Here is a 23226-nt window from a genome sequence, read left to right as displayed (position 1 = left end):
CTGGAAGACTAGGGACAAGCAAACCCTTTGCACACAGTGATACTTTGCCAACTCTGCATTTGCACTTGCTTAAAAACAAAATATTTAGGGACATCAGCCTGATAGTGTCTGTATTTTATTGTCCCTTATCTTAGATATGGCACCCAAATTACAATACACTACAGAGAAGGGAACATGGTCTGAGCGTGAGCTCAATGGCAGCCAGTACATCTTTGCTTCTAATTCTAGCTCTGCCACTGATTTTATTCTGTTGCCTTGGGCAGCCACTTGACCTGTCTACCTTAGTTTTAGAGAAAATAATAATACTTACCCAGCTGACTTTATAGGCGGTTGAGAGTTAGTTACTGCTTAGAAATTCCTTTGAATAACGAAAGTGCTATATTTATTACAGCTACAGCAAAGCTGGTGTGGCACTTTCCTTCCCTGTAAGTACTTAATCTCGTTGGTTCATCTATATATACCTACCCACTGCGTGTGACAAGACATTGTCTGAGTCCAAGTTTCCGAAAAATGTCTACCACAGTCTCCATTGGCGTGTGGTCAGTTACTGTGAAAGGGCTCAAATTGAGAATGCGCCGTAGCTTCAATGGGTGAGGGCTGTTGGCTGGGAGCTCTGGTGGATCTTCAGTGAAATACATGATAGAATTGCTCACCACCCCATCCTGACGCTGTCTTGCGTTCTCTGGAGGACAAAGAGATCAGGCACATGGCAGACCAAACTCATGTACATCCCTACTTGGAACGGTTACATTTGCTTTAAATATCAGAACATGGGATTACAGAGCAAATCACTCGCATTTCACAGGGTCACCACAGTAATTCAAAGAATCCTATCCCCAAATCAAATATAAAAACAGTTCCTGTCCCTTTTATTTTGCTTAGCATATCTTTACTATTTCTTGTGTTGGGATGTTTATTGTCATCATTCTCCCAGGGAGTCAAGGTATGGAAGACCTCCCAAGATGATGGAAATGTGGAACTTCTGCTGTACATGTACACCTGGATTTGGACATTGTGACTTCTACACCACCATAAAGGGGCAGTCTGTGGGCATGGGTACTCGGTCTGTACACTGATCCCATTCAGGGTGTGTGTAAGAGATGCAGCCATTTTTCCAGGATTGCTGAACCACCACATGTCCTGCCCACAGGTTGGGGGGCAGATTCTGTCTCCTGGACCTCTTGATACTTTTTCATATAAAACTTGTTTACCTAAGCTTCATGTTGGAAGGAGCCATGGTTGTCTTTAAGGAAAAGGAGCAATAGTGAGGGGAAAGTGCTGAGCTAAATGAATTTGATCACCTCCATGTTCTCAACTGTGCACATTTGCCCATTTTCCAAATCAAAACCTCTCACTGGCACCTTGATCAAACTGTGAAGTGAAGTTTACTCCTGGCTTTTATGACTATTATTACAAGCCTGTCACTTAACATCTACCCCTAGCTATTTGCTTTACAGTTATTGTTAAAGTGGAAATGGCTGGTTTTCTTTGCACTTTTCTCTTCACCAGCTGTTCGTTTGTACTCTGCAGTGTTTGGTGCTAACAACAGATGAAGTGAAATCTCAAGAATGATGATAGAGACACCTCCCTTCTCCCTAATATAAACACACTTTTTTTTTTAAAGAATTCATAGCTGATTCTAACCATTTTCCTTTTTGATTGATTCAGGTTGCTTCTGTTCCTGAGAGGCATAGGAAATTGGAGACAGTCAGTGAAAATATATATATTCTTGGAGCTCATTTCCATCAATTAAAGTGCAGAAACCTGCTCTGTGACTTGTAATGTGAAGACAGTAATAATTTCCAACACATTCCTGCTGCATTATTTTTCTCTTAAAGATCATTTTGTTGTAATATCACTGGAATCAGAGCAGCTCCACTTCACACCTAATATTACTGTGTCATGTGACTTTCAACCTTCTCACCCCATATATTACACATACCTCTGCAATTTACAGGAATGATACTAATCTTGTCTTTTCTTGTCTTGATTTATACATCTGACTTTCAAAAGTGAATGTGCCTGCACAGGTCTTTGATATATTAAACTATGGGTTTACATCATCTAGCTGAAGGTGGTTCATTTAGTCTGACCCAGGTCAAGAAATGTTCCTCACATAAAGAACCATCAATAAATCAGCTAGTTATTTTCACTCCTTTATCTACACAGGAAGCAACAGACAATGACAGTTTGGTAACTATTTTTCCAAAAGTTCTACTCCTCCCCCAAATGACAATGACATTGGACAACACTGATAAGCCCATGCCATTATTTTACTCCTGGAAGTAAAATGTGTGTCTCTAGAGACAATGCTTTTGCAAATGATACATTAACATTGCTCTAAATTCAGTAGTACCATAAATAGGGTGAAATTTATACATAGGGTATAAACGAGTTGGAAAGTTAGAGACGTGATAAAAAACAGTAATGCACAGATATATTTCAGTCAGTGAGTGTGCAAAACTTAGTCCAAGGAGCAAAGCAGCCCCAAAGGAAGGGTGACTATATTTGCTGACTCCACTGAACCAGAGTAATCCACACAAGACAGCTCCTGTCAGATTTAAAGGTGAATTAGTCTCTGCAGATATGGAAATGGCCTCTTGGATCCAAGTTACCCATATGAGCTTCAAATTCCAGCTTCTCTAACCTAGGTAGCTCTTAGACCCCATACTGACGATTTCTCTGTAGTGGAAAAGTGCATAGAGTTATCCAACATAAGAACATTAGAATGGCCTTACCGGGTCAGACCAAAGGTCCATCTAGCCCAGTATCTGTATACCGACAGTGGCCAATGCTAGGTGCCCCAGAGGGAGTGAACCTAAAAGGCAATGATCAAGTGATCTCTCTCCTGCCATCCATCTCCATCCTCTGACAAACAGAGGCTAGGGACACCATTCCTTACCCATCCTGTCTACTAGCCATTTATGGACTTAACCACCGTGAATTTATCCAGCTCTCTTTTAAACACTGTTATAGTCCTAGCCTTCACAACCTCCTCAGGTAAGGAGTTCTACAAGTTGACTGTGCGCTGCGTGAAGAACTTCCTTTTATTTGTTTTAAACCTGCTGCCTATTAATTTCATTTGGTGACCTCTAGTTCTTGTATTATGGGAATAAGTAAATAACTTTTCCTTATCCACTTTGTCAACATCACTCATGATTTTATACACCTCTAACATATCCCCCCTCAGTCTCCTCTTTTCTAAGCTGAAGAGTCCTAGCCTCTTTAATCTTTCCTCATATGGGACCCTCTCCAAACCCCTAATCATTTTAGTTGCCCTTTTCTGAACCTTTTCTAGTGCTAGAATCTCTTTTTTGAGGTGAGGAGACCACATCTGTACACAGTATTCAAGATGTGGGCGTACCATGGATTTATATAAGAGCATGTTAGTTATCTTGTTTGAAGTAATATGGCATTCACATTGTTTGCCCTGGTCCACAAGAATGCTTTAAAAAACTTATTAGCTAGTCATGGCTAGTCACAGGTAATGCAAAATCAATGTGATTACACCACTTTTTATTAAAAGTGTGCATTTGTCTCCTCAGCTAGACACACCTCCATTTGCCTCTCCTTCATCTTTTGCTACCAGAAGAGAAGCACTATTTCTTCAGAGTCTAGTTACACTGGAGAAATGCATCTGTGACATTGCACTCTATATGATTTTATGAAAATATGCTAATGACTGTGAATATAATGTAACTGGAATATGCTTCATGCAAACGGTCTCTTGTAAGGTATCATTACAAAGCTTGTTATCTACTGAGTGTGGTCATCCTATTTGTATAAATGTATCACTCTTGTTTCTGAAACTAGAAATATAAAATATAACTCTGAGGTCCTATTGCAGTTATGCAAAGTATGGGCCATTAATGGTGGTTTGGAATCTTGATGGCTCCCATCAACCAGGACAATCGATTGTGGATGGTTCTGTTTGCTTGTAGGCCTTCCTCTGCCATCAGAATTCTCACTTGGAGGTTCAGTTCTCTCCCCAGCCTTATTCACATGCAGCCTAGCAGAATTAGTAAGACATCACATGCTCAAATGCCAACAGTATGCAGATGACATACAGCTCTATCTATCCTTCATACTGTCATTAAGTTAGCTCAGTACATGGCTGAGATCAGTTCATGGACAAAGAACATCTGGTTGAAGTTACATCTGAGGAAGACGGAGGTTATGTTTGTTGGCAACGGAGTTTGCAGCCACGGTGAAGTCTTCTGTGGTTGACAAAACACACCCACAATTGGTTAAGCCAGTCTGTAATTTAGGAGTGCTCTTGGATTCCTCACTGACTTTAAGCTGTCACATAGTAGTATTCACAATTGTCTTCTACAGCTGGCTAGAAGACTCCGTCCAATACTGCTGGCTGAAGACCTGGCCTCAGTAATATGTACTTTTGTTACTTCCAAATGGATTTCAGCAATGCAATACTCCTGGCATAGAACCATAAATCCTCAGTATAGAACACAGCAACACATCCCTTCAGTACCATGGGCCACAATGAACTCATCCAACCAGTCCTCCGCTCACTACATTAAATTCCCATTGAATATTAGTTTGTGTTCACGATCTCTAGTTTTACCTTCAGCCTTGCCTTCACTAATAGACAGACATGGCACAGCATATACACACAAAAATATGGAAAAATAAAATAAAATTAATAAAAAATGTCAGAAAACATGCATTTTTTTCCTTGTCACGAGGAAGAAATAAATAAGGAGAAAAGACACACATGATGCTAGTTATAGCACTTCATGCCCCCCCGGAAGGCTCTCCTATAGCATGGTGCAGGGCATGAATAGAATAGAATCCTTTCGAGCTAGAAAATTTAAATCAGGATTTTGATTTATAAAAGAAACTCATTAAATCACGTAGAATCACCATGTACCATGAAAACTAACCAGCGAGACTGTTTATTGCAAAACTGGAGTAATAAGAGATCAGAATCAGTCATATGGTTTCCAAACAGTTGCTGTTACTCCCCACTGCAGCCCCCTCTCTGCAGAAATGGTGGGAACAGTCATGGATAGCCAACAAGTCCTGGATGTTTTAGGAAATCTTATCTATGAAGAAATGTTCTTTGATTTTTAATTCTTGACTCTGCCCCAGGCCTATTAGAAGAGATTTTAATTAGAGCTCCCCAGAAACCACACATTTTTTTCCTGTGGAAAATTTGGATTTCACATAAGCCATTTTCTGAGAGGAAAATATTTCAGTTGAAAAATGTGGACCAGCTTTAATTTTTAATTAACTCTGCCCTAATAATAAAAAGCTTAGAGACAGGATCACACATCCATGTGCCTCCCTGCGAACAAACTCGCCTTGTTGCCGATTAGCATCATCATCAAAAAGTATAATTCTCACCTTTTTATACCCATTTCAGATGATGTCTGATCTCTCTACATTTAAATTAACAGGTCTGATCCTTTCCTGTTTGCAGCTGTGCTGGTCACTGACATTGGTGTGACATTAGTGCAGCGGGCCTGAAATCCAGCCTGGCAACTCGCTGCACACTCACTGCATGACAACATACAGTACAAGACAGATAAGGGTCAGGCCCAGTGTATCTAATTTGTATTTTCAAGTTCTCACAAGGAAATTTAGGGAGTTAGGGATGGGCAGCACCTTAAAACTAGTTGGAAAGAAAATGATATAAAACTGCAAACTCCATACATTTTATAAAAAGAACTCTTGGTCTTTATATCTTTTGTTAACTCTCAATCACTGGTTTATTTTGCCCTCCTGACCCTGCCATATGTGTGTCTTTTGTATCTGCCAGAGGATGTGAGAGCCCGGAGGTAAAACAAAGATTTAAAGGAACACTGTCACAATTGTTGGCTTAATTATCCTGTAAATGACTTAACAATTGTCTTGTATTGAAGTTATTACTTTGAGGATTCCTTCCTTTTAATTTTGTAGGGAGTAGGGAGGAGAAGGGATATGGGAGGGGAGGGGGGCTTTTGAGTTGATGCTATTCATAAAAGCAAATTCCCTTGAACTACTTGGTTGTCTTTTACAGTTAGATGAGCCAGGTGCCTTGTAGTTTGAGGTGTGTGCACTTCCCTATTTTTGATAATTGCAAAACTAGTCTGAATTCACAAATAGGGTTGCCAGGCATCTGGTTTTCAACTGGAATGCCCAGTAGAAAAGAGACCCTGGCAGCTCTGATTGGCAACACTGGCCGAGCTGCTAAAAGTCCAGTCAGTGGCACAGCGGGGGCCCAGGGCTAATGCAGGCTCTCTGCCTGTCCTAGCTCTGCACTGCTCCTAGAAGTGGCCGCTAGATCTTTGCCACACCTAGGTGCATGGGCGGCAGGGACCCTCTGCGCGCTGTCCCCACCCCTAGTGTCAACTCCACTACTCTCATTGGCCAGGAGCTGTGACCAATGGGAGCTGTGGGGGTGATGCGTGCGGGCGCGAGGGCAGCACAGAGCCTCCCTGGCCACCCATGCGCCAAGAGACTGCAGGGACCTGGCAGCCATGTTAAGTGCTGCTGGGATCCCGTACCTCCCACATCCCAACCCGCTGCCCCAGCCCAGAGTCCCCTCCCACACCCAAACTCCCTCCAGGAGTCCTCCACCCCAACACTGTGCCCCAGCCCTGAGCTCTCTCCTGCAGCCCAAACCCCTCATCCCCAGCTCCACCCCAGAGCCCTCACTCCCCTTCATACCCCAACTCCCTGCCCCATCCTAGAGCCCTCTCCTGCACCCAAGCCCCTCATATCTGGCGTCACCCCAGAGCTCACACCCCCAGCCAGAGCCTTCACCCCACCCATACCCCAACTCCCTTCCTTAGCCCGAAGCCCCTTTCTTCACCCCAAACCCTTCATTCCCAGCCCCACCCTAGAGCCTGCTCTCCTAGCCAGAGTCTGAACCCCCTCCCACACTCCGAACCCCTGGGCTCCAGCCTGGAGTCGTCTCCTGCACCCCAACCTCTCATTTCTGGCCCCACACAGAGCCTGCACCCCCAGCCAAGAGCCCATACCCCTGCACGCTAGCCCCCTGCCCCAGCCTGGAGCCCTCTCCCACACCCCAAACCTTTCATCCCCAACCCCACCCCAGAGTCCACACCCCTAGCCATAGTTCTCACCCCCTCCCCAAGCCCGGTGAAAGTGAGTTGGTGGATGGAGAGTGAGCAACAGAGGGAGGGGGATGTAGCGAGCAGTGGCGGGGCCTTGGAGAATGGGCAGGGGAAGGGTGGGGCCTCAGGGAAGGAGCAGGGCAGGCTTGTTTGGTTTTGTGTGATTAGGAAGTTGGCAATCCTATTCACAAGCCATTTAAACCACCCACCTTTCAGTCATGCAGTTAAAAACAAACATACTTGTAGCTTAAGGGAAGGCTTCAATATGTATTATAGCTAGAAACTGGGCTCTAGAATTCTTCTCTCATCTGCCTCTTATCACTCACTCCCTATGCAAAACATGAATCTATTAACTTTTGAGTCTATGGCACTCTGTTAAACCTACAGTGACGAAGTGGATTCCAAAGCAGGCACAAAGTTTTTCCATCCCTTGTGCTTAACATATATAATATGACACCAATCATCAGTTTTGGAGGAAAGGAGATGGGAAATCAAATTATAGATGGACACCTGATGGGAACAAGTAATTTTTAGGTCGAATTTTACTTAGGGGTAGATCCACAAAGGGACAAATTGAAAGGCAAGGCTCTGAGAAAGTAGGTGTTACAAATCTTCCCTTTGTAAAGGGATACTTTTAAGTAGAGCAGCTTAAAATGTAAAGAGTACACAGTTTACAGAGCAATTTTTTCTTCGTGAAAAAGTCCCTGTAAGCAGGAAAGGCTGTCACCAAAATGATTGTTATTTTCTACTTTTAGATTTTATTTTCCAAAGAACTCAGGAGCCTCCCCTTCTCCACTCATCTGAAAATCATACCACTGATCTTTCAGGTCACCAAGATCTGCAAGATTTAAATGCTTGCAAATTAGAATAACTATGATGTGATAACAGAAACTAACACAGTGTGGGCACCAGCACTTTGCACATTTTTATGTAGTGTCTGGGGTTCATAGATATCTTTGGACTTTTACTGCTGAGAGTGACAAGAGGTTTGGTTGGAGGCTAGAGATGGTACTGACCAGGGTCTGATTTGACTTTCACCAATTTGAAACTGGTTTAACTCCAACGGCTTCAACAGAGTTACTTCAGGTTTACCTCAGCATAACTGAGTGCGGAATTAAACCCCAGGTTGGCAGAAGGTATGTTGTAGTGGGGAGGTTGCTTGGCATGGTTCTTACAAAGAAGGGTAGAAACAGCCTTCCACATCCTTTGGAGTAAACATTCAGTTTTGTTCTTACTTATCTATTTGTACATCCTTCACAGTATCGCTAATGCCCTTTACATTCCCATTAAAATCTATATTGTACTCTTTACTCACTTATTGCAAGAATCAGTTCCCGTCTCTGTGCAAAACCAATGAGACGCTCCGAGTCTTTGGAAACCACCACTGGAAAGCCGTTGTAATCGGTCTCTTTGATTAATGTCTCCACATCTTCCACTGTCATACTACCCTGTGTCAGAACGGAGAGTGGAGGCTCACCACGCCTAGGCCTCATGACATCTGTTGCTAGTGTTCGGTGTGTGAACTCATCCTTAGCATCCAGAAATGGGTAACCATTCAAGTGGATGTGTGCCTCATAGATCCCTTCTTTCCCAAAGGCATCTGCTACCCACTTGCTGGTCACAGCTGCTGCCATTAGGGGTACAATATACTCCAAGCCTCCGGTTAACTCAAACATAATAACCACCAGGGAGACAGTCATTCTGGTAACTCCACCTGTCAAGAAAAAGATCATTAAGGTTCCCCCCTAAAAAACCCCAACAAATATCTATAAATGTGTCAACTCTTCTGGCTTTCTAGTATCTTATCTTCATAAAGGCATGAAATTATTCAACCCCTTCACTGTGTGTCATTCACTGAAAGTACAGGTTTCCATTTCATCTGCTGTAATTTTGAACAGAAAAGGTTACAGTGACATGCTCAATCCAAATTTATTAGCATGTGAAAAGCACATAATTACGGACTCTGGTACCTGCGTGCTTGAAGATTACCTTAATTCAATAATCTGGCACAACAGCAAAGCACATGTCTGAACTGTACTTGATACATGCATACCAAAACTGGATTGAGGTAAATCTAAACTACTAGGCCCATATTTCTGGGAAAACCAGTGCTAAAGTGCAGACATGTTTAATTTCATTATTGACTTCTTCATTTATATACAATTGATTCTATTGAAAGTTTAATTTGAAAACATATTTGATAAAGGATTACACTCAAAGAAAAAGAAGCATCAAGGGAACTATATTAAACATAGCACGCTCCTCGATCAACCTCTGTAAATTGCTTGTAATAATGTAAGCAGCTTCCATGAAATGTGTTTTTGTAGCTTGGTTGTGATGACCCTCTGTATATAAATCAGTTTTAGCATCAACATTCTTCACTGTAGTTTCTTTGTGTCATTTTATAATTAATCTGTTTACTGCTGCAGTTTACATTACAGTATATAACAATTGTATATGTTTCTCCAGGTAATGTGTCAGAAGGATCATTGTAATAATTTGATATTCTTAGATCTCCAAATACAGTGCCATTTTTTAGATTGGAGAGAGAGGAAAATAGGTTATTAGAAGTTGTTTTTTATATAATGGCATGGGTAATGCTATGCAGTTACAATTATTACACAGATGTTTGTGGCTGTAAAAACAGAATATGATTGCCTGCTAATGGGTGCACAGTAAAGAACTTTTCTTTAATATAAAAGCAAAACATCTACACTGATAAATTCTGTTTTGGAATGCTAAAGAAAAGAATAAAAAAGGACAAGTGATGCTGGTTTACTATTTCTGACATTAGGTTCCTACCATGACTAGTGTCGCAAATGAGCCTACTTATCTACCAGTGCTTCTCTGGACACAGCTTTCATTGGAAGCCTACTGAATTACACAAAGGCCTGGTCTACACTTAAAATTTGCTGGCATAGCTATGAACACAGGGGTGTGAAAAATCATACCCTAACTGACATATCCAGGCCAGCAAAAGCCTGAGTGCTAGACGCAGTTATACTGGCACAGGAGTCCTTTTGCCAGAACAGCTTATTTTGTTTGGAGTGCTTGTATGAGCTATACTGGCAAAAGCACTCTTTTGCTTGTACAAGAGTCATCTACACAAGAAAGTTTTGTTTTAGACAAGGCCTGTGATATATGTCCATTATTTGCATAGTCCAATTACCAAGCAGCAGTGGAAATTATGTAAGATACAGGTCAAGTAAAAAATGAAAGAAGAAATAACATGCTTGGAATTGATGTTTTCACATTTCCTTTCTATGTACAACTTGGCATTTGATGTATGAGATTTAGTTTATATCACTGGCCTTACTTTAACAATTAGTATTTAGGACTGAATGGCAGTCCAATTGAAGTTAATAGCAAAATTCACACTGAATTCGAAGGAACCAGGATTTGAACCTATAATCAGGGAGTTTTAGTAGAGTCTTAGTATTGCTTCTTGGCCTTCTGGTTAAGAGGGGCGAAAGCATTATGTAAGTTGTATCTGTTCTTATCGGTTTAATATCTGATATGTTCTTAATTTAAGGACTGTCTACTCCATTGGTTTTTGAAACAGGGGGTTTTCTTTTCCCCCCCTTTTTTTTTTTTAAAAAGTGGGGGAGGGATAGCTCAGTGGTTTGAGCATTGGCCTGCTAAACCCAGAGTTGTGAGTTCAGTCCTTGAGGGGGCCATTTAGGGAACTGGGGTAAAAAACTGTCTGGGGATTGGTCCTGCTTTGAGCAGGGGTTTGGACTAGATGACCTTCTGAAGTCCCTTCCAACCCTAATCTTCTATGAAAGCCTGAATATAGCCTGCATGATTGGTAATGGGATACAGACCTTTCACATCTAGATCAATTATTTCAATTTGGGCAAAATTTGTAGTGACCAAAGACGGCTTTCCTTGGTTCAATAGTGGAATATTTTAAATTAGTGGGTAATTACAGTGGAAATCACAGCCATCACAAATGAGCAAGCCTCTTGGGAGAGTTTTCCAGCTCTTTATAAAAAAGAAAACTCTTGTTCTTTTTAGAACTCTCTCCCCACTCACCCTCATATTGTTTGCAATTGACATCCTTTTTGGCAGATTCAATAGAGAGGATTAAGTGTAACTGGGCAGAGACAACTAACTACCCCCTCTCCTCTAGACCATGTTTAAAGTACACTGATGGGGCAATGTAAAGAAGAGTTCAGTGCTACTGCCTGTGCTGTGCCTAATTGTATAATTTGTTTCCAGGATTGTCAGAGTGGCAAACTTGCATGCTTCCATGAGCATGAAATTCTCTTAACAATTTAAAAAACCCACAGTACATCTGGAAAACATCTTGTAGCGTGCGTGCATGCGTGCACACACACAAATTAAAGACCACCACTTACTGTACCTAGACATGCTGCAGCTCCCACCATAGCATAAAGTCCTGGGGTGACACAATCCGCTCCTGGTCTACACCAGTTCCTGAAGATGATCCAGTCATGATGATGGTAAGCCAGCTGCTCTACTCCAATTCCAACCATTCTACCAGCCATGGCTCCCACAGCCATGCTGGGAATAAAGAGGCCTGAAGGGATCTTAAATGAAATACAGGTAAGTGATAGTTTTGACCAAAAGGTCTCAGCTATGCATGTAATACATATAGTAATAGAATACCGACATCCCTTATTGGAGCCAGTGCCAGACCCCACAACTCTCTGGAAATCTTAGTGGATCTTCTCCTTGGTCTGAGATGGTCCTCTGCAATGACTGGAATTATACAGGTACTTAAAAATTAATATATAATTTAAATACATGCTTATCTATTTGACCTAACCCTAGTTCCTGAATTCACACCAACTTTATTTCTCAGTATTGCTTTGAGCAATCTTCTTTTTTGAATTCAAAATTTGCACATTGCATAGTTTTAATTTCTCCTCCTCTGAAGGCGTAGTTTTTGGGGGTCTCATAAGTTCAAAAAATATAGGCTTAACTGTAAATAGCATCTAGAAATGAACCTCTGGCATACGGGATACTTTAAAACTTTATTACTGCTGTTCACCTTTATTTACTTTATCAGTGTAATTTAGATTGGATTTTAAATTAAAGCATTAAATATCAAGCATGTATTTCAGGTAAGAGAGATTTATTGGTGGGGAAGAAATTGTTTGGCAGCCAATTATAAATTCTGCAGGGTTTTTAAAATTTTTTAATTCTGAAAATCAAGTTAGAACTGGAGAAAAGTGCTAACGCCTGGAGGCTGAAATCCTCTCTCTGCCCAAAGAAAAGGTTTGGCACTGGTAGCAGCAGTGCTAGTTTCCCCAGTATTCTCATTCCTGTTCAGGTACAACCTTCTCTAGAGAGTGTTAAGCCTCTTTGTCTGTTCTCTCCTTGGGTTCTCTGCTGACACTACCAATTGATGCTGGTGGTTTTTACTGTGTGGGCATCTGTCCACTAAAGAACTGTACTGAGAACTTTTAGTTACTGAACAGCCATAATGATAACTTTGTGCCAGTATCAATCTCATCCACACCTGAACTTGAGACTTCAACAGTGAAAGATGTCACCATCTTATTTCAAATCCTCCTCCAGTTCTATCAAGTTATATTTAATCCACAGGAGTCTAAGAACACTTAACTTGGACTCTGTTTGTTCCTACAACTCAGGAAATCTACTAAAATTGAGAGATAATGTTAATAATATTTTAATCATTAAATGACTTTTTATTATTAACAATATCCCCAGTGTAAGAAAACCCATGTTTCTTCACTTAGATTATCCTATTATTATTTTCAAAGTCAACTACAGAGTGAAACCTTATAAAACATACTAAATGAGTTAAACCTAGTAAGAGTAGTTCCATAAGGAGAACCTCAAGTTTGAGCATCACATGGAAAAAATACTAGGCCTTTTAGGCTATGGATCCTCTGTTCAAGCTTATTCTGCAAGATAGACTTTAATGGTTTTAGTTTAGCATATGGCACTGCTTAGCATATGGGTGGCTCAGCAGAACTTGATTCATTCTGCTATGGACAGGTCCTAAATTAGACATTGAGAAAATAGCAGTTGGTTAGGTCAGCAAAATAATCACACTGTTGGGTTTATTTCAATAGTTTTGCTTTTTGGAATAAAACCATCAATGTAATTATGTGAATGCGAGCTATTAGTTTGTACAGAGATACGTATGTTTAGAAATGGGCCCCATCACCAACCATATAGCTACAACTTGCCTCTGCCCACATTTTGTGTAGTTTGGGCTTGGATAAAATGGAATCTGGACCACAAATCCCCGTTTGTTTGGAGTGGGAAGGTTTAAACAAAAATAACCCTTGATTGCTCTAGGTTCACCTTTAAACAGCATCTTTTTTCTTTTAGCCATTTGGTCTGATGTACAGAACTCTATTTCCCCTTTCTTTCTAGAAAGCAAAACTTGACAAACACAATGAAGGAAAAAAATAAAACAAACCAATAAAATCCACACTGATGGAATATTACAGCTGAGCTTTTATTTAAAATTTTGCACATTTGCATAATCTCGTGAGCTTTTAAATGTAAAAAAGAGTCAGTAAATTCAAACTTTTAGCTCCCACAATCAGTGCAACTTGGCTACACTGCACTATATTAAGACAAGAATTCAACAACATAAAATACTCCATATTTCCAAGGGAGCTGGATTTCAGCTGAAGTGGAAATCATGCTGAATTGACTTACTAGCAAAAGTGAATTTAAATGCTCAACTACAGTATCTTTTTTTTAAAATGAAAAAAAATCAAAGAAACCTAGAAGATACAACAAGGGTGCTCATTTCAGTACTGTCTTTTTTGTAGCCAATGCAATTTGATGAGAAGGGCAAGCGAGTCATACAAAAATAGATAGAATGCTACAGCTAAATTGAGTTATTCTGTATATTACAACGAAATACAAACGCTGAATGAAAGACATGAGATGGTTATGTCATAGCATCTTACAATTCACCCGACACCATGACTATCTGTGGAACTGTTGCTAATTTCTGAATCTTTAGAGGAATTTGTTACCATCAAAGCAGAATCCTAATTAAGCCTTAATTTTCTAATGCTTTGTGCTTCAGAATTTTGTATGTTCTCATACACATCCCTGGTATTATGTCAGATGTATGTAACCTGAACATGACAGTCTAAGCTCTAATATTAAACAGGTCTTGTCATGCAAAAGTCTAGCTTCAACATGCAATATGTATTGCAGCAGTGAACTTTACACACCCTTAACTTACCTTCATGCCAAAAGTAAATATTGTGATGATAATTTTAAAAATCAGAGCCAGGGCCAGCTGCCACATTGCAGTGTAGACTCCGAAGCCAGCAGGTCTGTCAGGGATGTCATCTACAGGCCTGGTCATGTTTGGGTCATTAATGTAGTCACAGAGTTGTGAGGACTCCAGAGCGCCACAGTCATTGAAAAGCTCAGAGATCAGCTCACTGGTGCTCCTCCGGGTGTATGGATTAGGATAGGCGATGATGGCAGTGATAGCAGTTACCGTAATGACCTCTAGGACAGGATACTTCCCAAGCTTGGTTGTTTTACGCCTCCTGCACCATGCAATGTTGCAACGGATAAAGAGCGTCCCCCACAGACCTCCAAAGACCCCAAGCAGAATGAATGGGAAAAGTTCAGCCATATACCAGGGGGTGTGGTACTCCACATAAAAAAGAACCAGTCGGCTGTTTCCAAACGGATTGATGGACCTCAGAGTAAAGGCAGCCACAAGAGCAGCAAAAAATGACCTCCAGAGTGTTTTCAGGGGGAAATAATAACTAACCTAAAACAAACAGAGACAGTGAATGCTTAACCGAGTGGGAGGTAATGTGTTGGATTTAGTTACTCTCTTTTCTGTTGCACCACAGGCCCTACTGCGATTAGTATGACTTTACATATATGGGTGTGCTGCGACCAGCACGGGGTCACATATCTGTAAGGAAAGGCATTTTCAGACTTGAGGAGGAAATTGCGAACAATGGAAAATGAACGTAAGATGAATCATAAAGAAAGCTGTTGAACAGCGATGTTTTAAACTGACACGCTGGAGTTATGATCTCTAGACATGTGGTAGCAAGTTTCTGTAATCTTTTGTTAGAATGCTCAAGGCATACACCTTTTCGTATGGAGTCAAATGCTGAACACACTCAGCACAACCATGCCTTTGGTTATCTCCAGGAGACTATTGCTCCTCTTCCGCCAACATTGTGCTAATCTACACGGTTACTTCTTATTGGCAACAATTACAGATTATATATGCTTATATATGGTATAACAGTATTGGGAAAATAAAAAGGATTCTTAAGGAAGGAATCAAGGGAAAGTATTTTTACTGATGCAAATGAATTCTGCAAACATACACCATATATATCTTACCTCTTCCAGGCTAAAAAGTACACCACCAATTGGAGCACCAAAAGCAACAGAGACTCCTGCAGCAGCTGCAGCTGAAAGCACCTGCAACACAAAGATTTGCATACACGGCATGAGCCCTTTGAGTTGCTGACTATATTTAAGGGGAAAGAATCTGAGTTCAAGCTCACCTCTCTCCTCTTTCCTTCATTCTTGCTGTACTTTGAGAAGAGGCTGCTGAAGAAGTTACCACAGCAACAAGCCACATGCACTAAAGGACCTTCTTTGCCGAGGCTGAGGCCTGAAGACACCACCAGAACCAAGGTGACTGTTTTGATTAAGAGCGTCCACTTCCCCAGGTAGCCCCTAATAATGAAACCACTCAGGATGGTTTTTATCTGGAAGGCAGGAAGAATAGGTTGAAGAACTAAAACTTCTGCAACTTCAATTTTGCAAAACACAACTTAAGAGCTATAGTAGGCAAATCATTGCTTGAAAGAAGCCAATGATGCACAGAGCAAAAGATTAAGACAACTTTTCTACAGTGATATCGTACTAGTGGTTAACATGAGTAGTGGGTAAACATGACAACAATTTTACAAGCTAGTTACTGTGGTCGGACCCCTGCCTCTATGAAGTCAACAGGACACTGCCCATGTGGATTGGCTTGCAGGATCAGGGCATAAGTCAGATGCAAATTAGTATCACCAAAAAAACATAATTATAATAATAGGGGGCAGATTCCATAAACAGAAAATGTTTTGTTATTTCTAAAAATCCCATCACAAAAAAAATTACAGAGCCATGAAACTGAATCTGGTAGAGATCTTGGTTTTAACAAGTTTCTCTTAATTTTTTTTTAAAAAATATGGATCAAATCTTGCCATATTTAAACAGACAAACAGGCAAAAATCTGATTTGGAATTTACCTCTAAAACATGTCTAAATTGAAGGTAACTCAAACATATACACATTGCTTGCCACCATTCTTAGCAGTGATTTTTATTTTTCTACATCCTGTTCCAGCAATCCAGGCCAGTGGGACTAGGTCATGGGGCTGGCATCTGAAGCAGCACAGTTTCTGATGGGAGTTCCTTCACTGACTGCAGTGTAAAAGGAATTGACTGAGCGTGTTCAAGCAATAGCAGTTTTAGTGTGCCTTGTAGCCCTGTGAGAGGGAAGGAACTATGATTTACTATATGTTTGTACAGTGCCTACATTGCTTGAGCGTGTGACTGGGTTATCTTATAGGCATTAAAGCAATATACACATAAAATAATAATAAAAAATCCTTTACAAGATTATAGCATGAGTTAAGGCCATCATGATTTTAAAAGCGAGAACCAACTAAGCTGTGTCAATTTAAGTACACACCATTCCAAGTTCCAGTTTACATGGATTGATACTCCCCCCACCTTCCTTTTTTCCTTTGTATTCTTCCCCAAAGATATATAGCCATAAATCAATCTCTAAGCAATTTTTCTAAAAGTACACTCAAATCAATATCGAAATAAGGTTTTTGGCTTTGGTGTTTGTTGATTTTTAAACTTTGCAAAATTTTGCAAAGGAAACATTTTTCATCAAAAAGTGGCGGCTTTACACCTCAGACTTTTCTGACTTCATTATCAGAATTTTAATCCAAAATGTTATCAAAAACCAGTAGACGTTTTCATTTATTAAAATCCAGGTTTTCTGTAAGTGAAAATGTTTGATAATATTTTTATTAATTTTTTTTTAAAGTTACAACAAAAATTGAAAAAAATTAAAATAGCTTCATATTGACATCTGAGCAATGGAAACAATGCCAATATTTCAGGAGAGCTTTGCAATTATTTTTTCCAACCAGTTCCAGATTTTTGCTCAATCAGTTTTAGTTTTCTTGGATTGCTCTCCTAGAGGTGAGGAAAGGAGCAAACAGATCTGTACATTGAATTAAATCTAAAGAAGAAGGATAAGACTTTCAAAGACTGACGCTTAAATTTAGACTCCAAAATCCATATGGAGGCTCTTAAACAATAATACCCAGCTGTTATTTAGCACTTTTTTTTTAATAAGCATCTGACATGTTTTATTAAAGTATTGAGTAACCTGTAGCTCTCCTTGATTTCAAGGTCACTCATTTAAGAACCCAAATATGGATTTAGTGCCATTTTTTCAAGTGACTGGTGATTTTGGTTGCCTGAATGCTGGGCACCCAGCTTGACACACCGGATTTTCATAAAATCAGATTCTTTAAAGGAATTCCAAATGGTGGACTCCCAAAAATTGAGGAGCTCAAAATCACTAGTTACGTTGGAAAGCTTGGTCTTGAATCTTCCTCCCTTTCCTTCCCCGCCCCTGCTTAAATCCCCCCGCTTAAATCTTGGCCTTAACTTTTATCTTCTCCCTTATAATTGGAACATGCAATTGTATCTGCTGGACTTCCAGGCAAATATTTATGGGTAACCCTCTGATGAGTATGCACTATGGCCTGCCTCTGTGTCCACTCCACAGAAGATATGAATTGTTACAGCCCAGCTAGGGAGTCTTGGATCTTTAGCTCAAGTTGTAGCAGTTCATACTTTCAGCTCTGGGAGTGTCCAGTTCAGTCCTTGGATTGTTGGCCAAAATAGCAGCCATTGTGTATGCCTTTGAGTGGAGTCTAAGATGAAGAATTTAGACGGGTAACATGAACACAGCTTAGGCAAAAGGCATAATATAGAGACAGGCCCAGTGGAAAAAAATATTAAAATGTCTTGCTTCTGCTTGTTCATATACCAAAGACATAGCTATCTGATAGCACAGGTCTGGAACATGAAATGATTTTTCAGTTTTTAAATTTGCATCCGTCTGGAAGAAACTCACCTCTGGAATCCCAGAACCACAGGCATAAGGAGCAAACACCCTGACCAGGGAGACTGCCAGGAAAGCAAAAGATAGAGCCCACATAATGTACAGAAAATAGTTTAGAATGTAAGCACTTGCACCCTGGAAAAATAACAGCAAAAACACTGTTAGATAAATGCAATGAAATAATCTTATGTTTCTATTAAGATTAGGAGTGGGGTGAAGCAGGTTCTGTTCAATTACTGCAACACTAGTAGTATGTTTAAAGCTGCTTTCGCCTCAGTAAATGTGAACATTTGCACTTTTTTGTGCTCCACAAAGATATATAGATGCAGCATCTTCATTTATTTAAATCAATCTATATGGTGTCTTTTGTAAGGTTCTCATGCACTGTACAAAATACCAAACTAAACACTTAAACAGTTGAAAGAAAAGGTAAGCACATATACACAGTCCAAATAACATCAAACAAATCTAGCACCAGGGCAAACTCAGTTACAGCCAGAAAAAAATACCCAAAGGAGAGATTTGCAATGTACTTTAAAGTCAGCCAATGAGAGACAGCAGTTGGCCTCTCTGAGGACACTGCCTGAGATTTTCAAAGCCAGGGATTTAGCAAAACTTCTCCATTAATTTTAATAGAAGGGCCAAGACCACCCTAGCTAATTGTAATGATCAGGCAAGGACATAGAATGAGAAGTGATCAATCCAGTTCTGAGGGTTTAGATTATGAAGAGGCTCTCCATACTAACTCTATACCTTAAATTATATTCTTTGGTGTATTAGCAGCCAGTGCACTTCACAGAACATGGGTATAACTAAATTCCTCACTCTTATCTGCAGGTATAAGGTAAATGACTCATTCTGTAGTGGTTGTAGCCTCCAAAGCAATCTGAAAGGACGCCCAATTATGAATGTATTACAGTCATTTACCCTGGATGTGACAAAAGCATAAGCAATCATGCTGAGGCCCGTACTCAAGATAAACAGATGGGCTTTCCCGACAGGATGGAAATGGTAATGGTAATAGCCACTCTAAATCAGTGTTGTAACTGCGGAATGAGCAGTCAGTGGTTACCTCCAAGTTCCACACCCATCTCTAGTGATGCCATTCTCCCTGGAACGGACATACAAAAACTGACCAAGTTTTCCTCAAGACACTTTCCCCAACCCACGAGCATGACCTTGACCTTTTCTGGGTTGAGTTTCAACCGGATGTGTCTCATCCAAATCATAAAGCCATCTAGACGAGGGGTTCTCAAAGTTTTGTACTGGTGACCCCTTTCACATAGCAAGCCTCTAAGTGCAACCCCTCTTATTGTTCCAACAGGGGGGAGGGATAGCTCAGTGGTTTGAGCATTGGCCTGCTAAACCCAGGGTTGAGCATTCAATCCTTGAGGGGGCCACATAGGGATCTGGAGCAAAAATCTGTCTGGGGATTGGTCCTGCTTTGAGCAGGGGGTTGGACTAGATGACCTCCTGAGGTCCCTTCCAACCCTGAGATTCTATTATTAAAAACACTTTTAATACCATTATAAATGTTGGAGGCAAAGTGGGGTTTGGGGTACAGGCTGACCCCCATGTAATAACCTTGTGACCCTCTGAGGGGTCCTAATCCCCAGTTTGAGAACCCCTGATCTAGACAGTCCAATAGCCAAAAAAAAGCCCATAATGGACTGATCCAATAGGAGGCATGGAGCTGTGATTCATCAGTCTAAAGATGACAATATGATGCATACCTTTAAAGGTTCTCCCTCTGCTGTCTGATGGCCCAGAACAGAGACAAGGGGAGCCTCTGTGTGAAGACTAGTAGTGTCCATAACCTATATCTGAGGTGCTGTGAGTGCTTTTTCAGATGGCAGAGGATTAAGATGAGACAGTGCTGCGTGTAAGACAATCAAGGAAGTCTGTGTTAACTACTCCTATTCTGTTCCAGTTCCCAATGCTGAAAAACCTACGTTCTAATCTCATGAATGACAAAGCAGAAAAGGCCATGTTGGTCCCTGTTTGCCAAACATGCCATAACAATAACTAACTCTAGCATAATCCTAGAGATTTCTATCCAAATACAATATCAATGATTGGCCTTGCCGATAGCAGCAGAAGAGCAGTGTTATCAACCACCATGACCCGAGACTTAAGTAATAAATTCCGAACTTATCACGGACACCCACCCATAGACATAGTGGATTTTTATTGTTCCAACTGAAGAATGTTTATTTAATTTCCCCATGAATGTCTTCTCCCTAGTGCTTTCAATTAGAGACTTGATAATATTCACTGTTCCCTTAGAGCAGTGGTTCTCAACTGGAGTCCAGGGCCCCCTAGGGGCCGCAAGCAGGTTTCAGGGGTCTGCCAAGCAGGGCCGGCATTAGAGTTGCTAAGGCCCACGGCAGAAAGCTGAAGCCCCACTGTACGGAGTTGAAGCCCAGAGGCCCAAGCCCCTCCATCTGGAGCTGAAGCTGAAGCCTGAGCAACTTAGCTTCATGAGGCCCCCGGACAGTTGCCCTGCTTGAAACCCCAAACACTGGTCCTTGCTTTTATAGCAGAAACACAATTGTGGCACAAAGGGGCTGTGGAGTTTTTAATAGGACATTGGGGGGCCTCAGGAAGAAAAAGGTTGACAACCCTTGCCTTAGAGAACAGTTTGAGTTTGCAGTCCCAGGGCCAGATTCTCATCTCAGATACACTAGTGTGAATCTGCAGCAGCTCCAGCTCATCTGGTGAGAATTTGGCTGTAAAACATTCGGCTAAAGCAGTTATTTTGCTTCTTAATTCAATTAAGCTGTATCGTACTTGTTTCTTTTGACAGACTCCTTTTTCAAATCTCAGATGTAAAGACTGCAGATCTGTTTTATATATTTGCAACAGACACACATACACATACTGCATTATACTGGGTCACCCTACTAGGATCCCACTTATTTTGCATGACTACGTCACTAGGAATAACATTCAAACTCACATTCTCCAAATATTTGACATATGAACGTAAGAACAGCCATACTGAGTCAGGTCAAAGGTCCATCTAGCCCAGGATCCTGTCTTCTGATAGCGGCCAATGCCAGGTGTCCCAGAGGGAATGAACAGAACAGGTAATCATTAAGTGATCCATCTCCTGTCGCCTATTCCCAGCTTCTGGTAAACAGAGGCTAGAGACACCATCCCTGCCCATCCTGGCTAATAGCCATTGATGGACCTATCCCCCATGAATTAGACATGTGGCAAGATTGAGGGTTTTTTTTTTTTTAAACACTTAGTCATAAACTTGTGGAACTTTAAACAGCAGTTTTTATAGATTAATAAGATCTTTTGGAAGGGAAGCAGTAGTAACCCACCCACACTTTTAGCTGCCATCACCAAGACCCTGATTCGGGAAGGCACTTACTCACCTGCTTAAATTTAAATCTACGAGTTGACTGTTGGAGTCACTACTCTAGGCCAGAACAGATGGCTCCAGTGTATTACCAGAAGCAAGTTTAGTCTCCACAAGGAGGATGACATGTAATCTACTTTTACAGCCTCCTCTGTTGGCTGTTTAAAGAAGTGGCACTGGCAGTGGAATAGGATAGTGGTTCTCAACCCAGGTCTTCTGGGGGTACATCAACTCATCTAGATATTTGCCTAGTTTTACAACAGGCTACAGAAAAAGCACTAGCAGTCAGTACAAACTAAAATTTCATACAATGACTTGTTTATACTGCTCTATTTACTGTACTCTGAAATGTATGTAAAATATTTAATTTTTGTATTTTTTTATTGTATTTTTAGGTTTGATTTTGTAAGCAAGTAGCTTTTAAGCGACATGAAACTTGGGGGTACGCAAGACAAATCAGACTCCTGGAAGGGGTGCAATAGTCTGGAAAGGTTGAAAGCCACTAGAATAAGAGAAGGAAAGAGCACTGGGTTGAACAGATGGCCCACACAGGTAACCTGTATAATAAGGAGTCGGGAAGAAAATATGGTCTGGTGCATAGTCTGATTTATTTTCATGTTTTCTCTAAATTAAATCTGCTTTTTGGGGGGAGGTTTCATAGAAAGACTATAATTAAAATAATATTGACAGATCCTATAGGATGTGTCAGAATTCATAGTGCAATATATTTAAGGCGCTGAAAGCAGCCATAATGCCCAAAACCACAGGAAGAAATGGTTTTGCAAAAAAATATCTATCTACGTCTAGGGCTCCAAAATGTCAAATTCAGTTAGATATGATAAGCAGAGCCACAGCTGTGCATAAAATAAAAGAGTCTGAACAGATTACCTCTGGAAAAAACCCTCCAAGAACTTTTTATGTAAAATGTTCTGTGAATTGTTCCTTCTGTACACTCAAGACAACCAGTTCTTTTCACTGTGCTTGTGTCTGTTATTTGGATGTCCTCTGCAAGGTGTAGTTACTTATGAATGGGAACAAAAATCTCTCTCTGTACTGACTGTAATTAAATCGATCTTGAGTGTTCTTAGAAGTTCTACAAGGCTTTGAGAAGCCTGCAGAGTTTGTACAGAGGTAGGGCTGACTTTCTGTTGTATGTGTGTACATTTCTTGTGGGCCCCTGGGTCCCTGATTGGGGCCTCTAGATGCTACCATAATATAGCAACAACAACATTAATACGGTTAGATCTACTGACTATAGCAGCCAGGGACAGGGGAAGACTGAAGATCTTAGAAGCTCCGTTGGTCTGGGGGAGTTGCCAGAATCAGGTCAAACTAATATGGTGTCAAGAATCAGAGGGATAGCCGCGTTAGTCTGTATCCACAAAAACAACGAGGAGTCTGGTGGCACCTTAAAGACTAATAGATTTAAATGGATATAAGCTCACTTATTCAGATGCATCTGTTAGTCTTTAAGGTGCCACAGGACTCCTCATTGTTTTTGTCAAACTAATAGTTATTTTCACTGTAATACCACCTTGAGGATCAGAAACCTAGCTTGAGTATGATGAAAATATTAACTACATGTGAACTAAAACACCCATCCAGCTGTTATGCTTAATGCAA

The 23226-nt window shown here is 40.8% G+C and overlaps 1 protein-coding gene and 1 pseudogene across 4 annotated transcripts in view; one reads left to right on the top strand and one right to left on the bottom strand.

The window, feature by feature from the left end:
• The window catches only part of CLCN4 (chloride voltage-gated channel 4), a 65413-nt gene that overhangs the window by 2621 nt on the left and 39566 nt on the right, over window positions 1-23226 (bottom strand). For all 4 annotated transcript variants that reach the window (XM_030572623.1, XM_030572614.1, XM_030572632.1 and 1 more), the window contains 7 exons: window positions 18246-18368; window positions 15593-15799; window positions 15426-15506; window positions 14287-14832; window positions 11446-11632; window positions 8395-8793; window positions 466-682 (listed from right to left, as the gene is read on the bottom strand). In XM_030572623.1, the coding sequence (XP_030428483.1) occupies window positions 466-682; window positions 8395-8793; window positions 11446-11632; window positions 14287-14832; window positions 15426-15506; window positions 15593-15799; window positions 18246-18368 (1760 nt within the window). The remainder of the gene's footprint in view (window positions 1-465; window positions 683-8394; window positions 8794-11445; window positions 11633-14286; window positions 14833-15425; window positions 15507-15592; window positions 15800-18245; window positions 18369-23226) is intronic.
• On the top strand, window positions 10517-10696 carry LOC115644655 (annotated as a pseudogene).

Source organism: Gopherus evgoodei, chromosome 1 (assembly GCF_007399415.2).
Source record: "Gopherus evgoodei ecotype Sinaloan lineage chromosome 1, rGopEvg1_v1.p, whole genome shotgun sequence".
NCBI classification, from domain to species: domain Eukaryota; kingdom Metazoa; phylum Chordata; order Testudines; family Testudinidae; genus Gopherus; species Gopherus evgoodei.
This window is presented reverse-complemented; position numbering and strand designations above follow the sequence as displayed.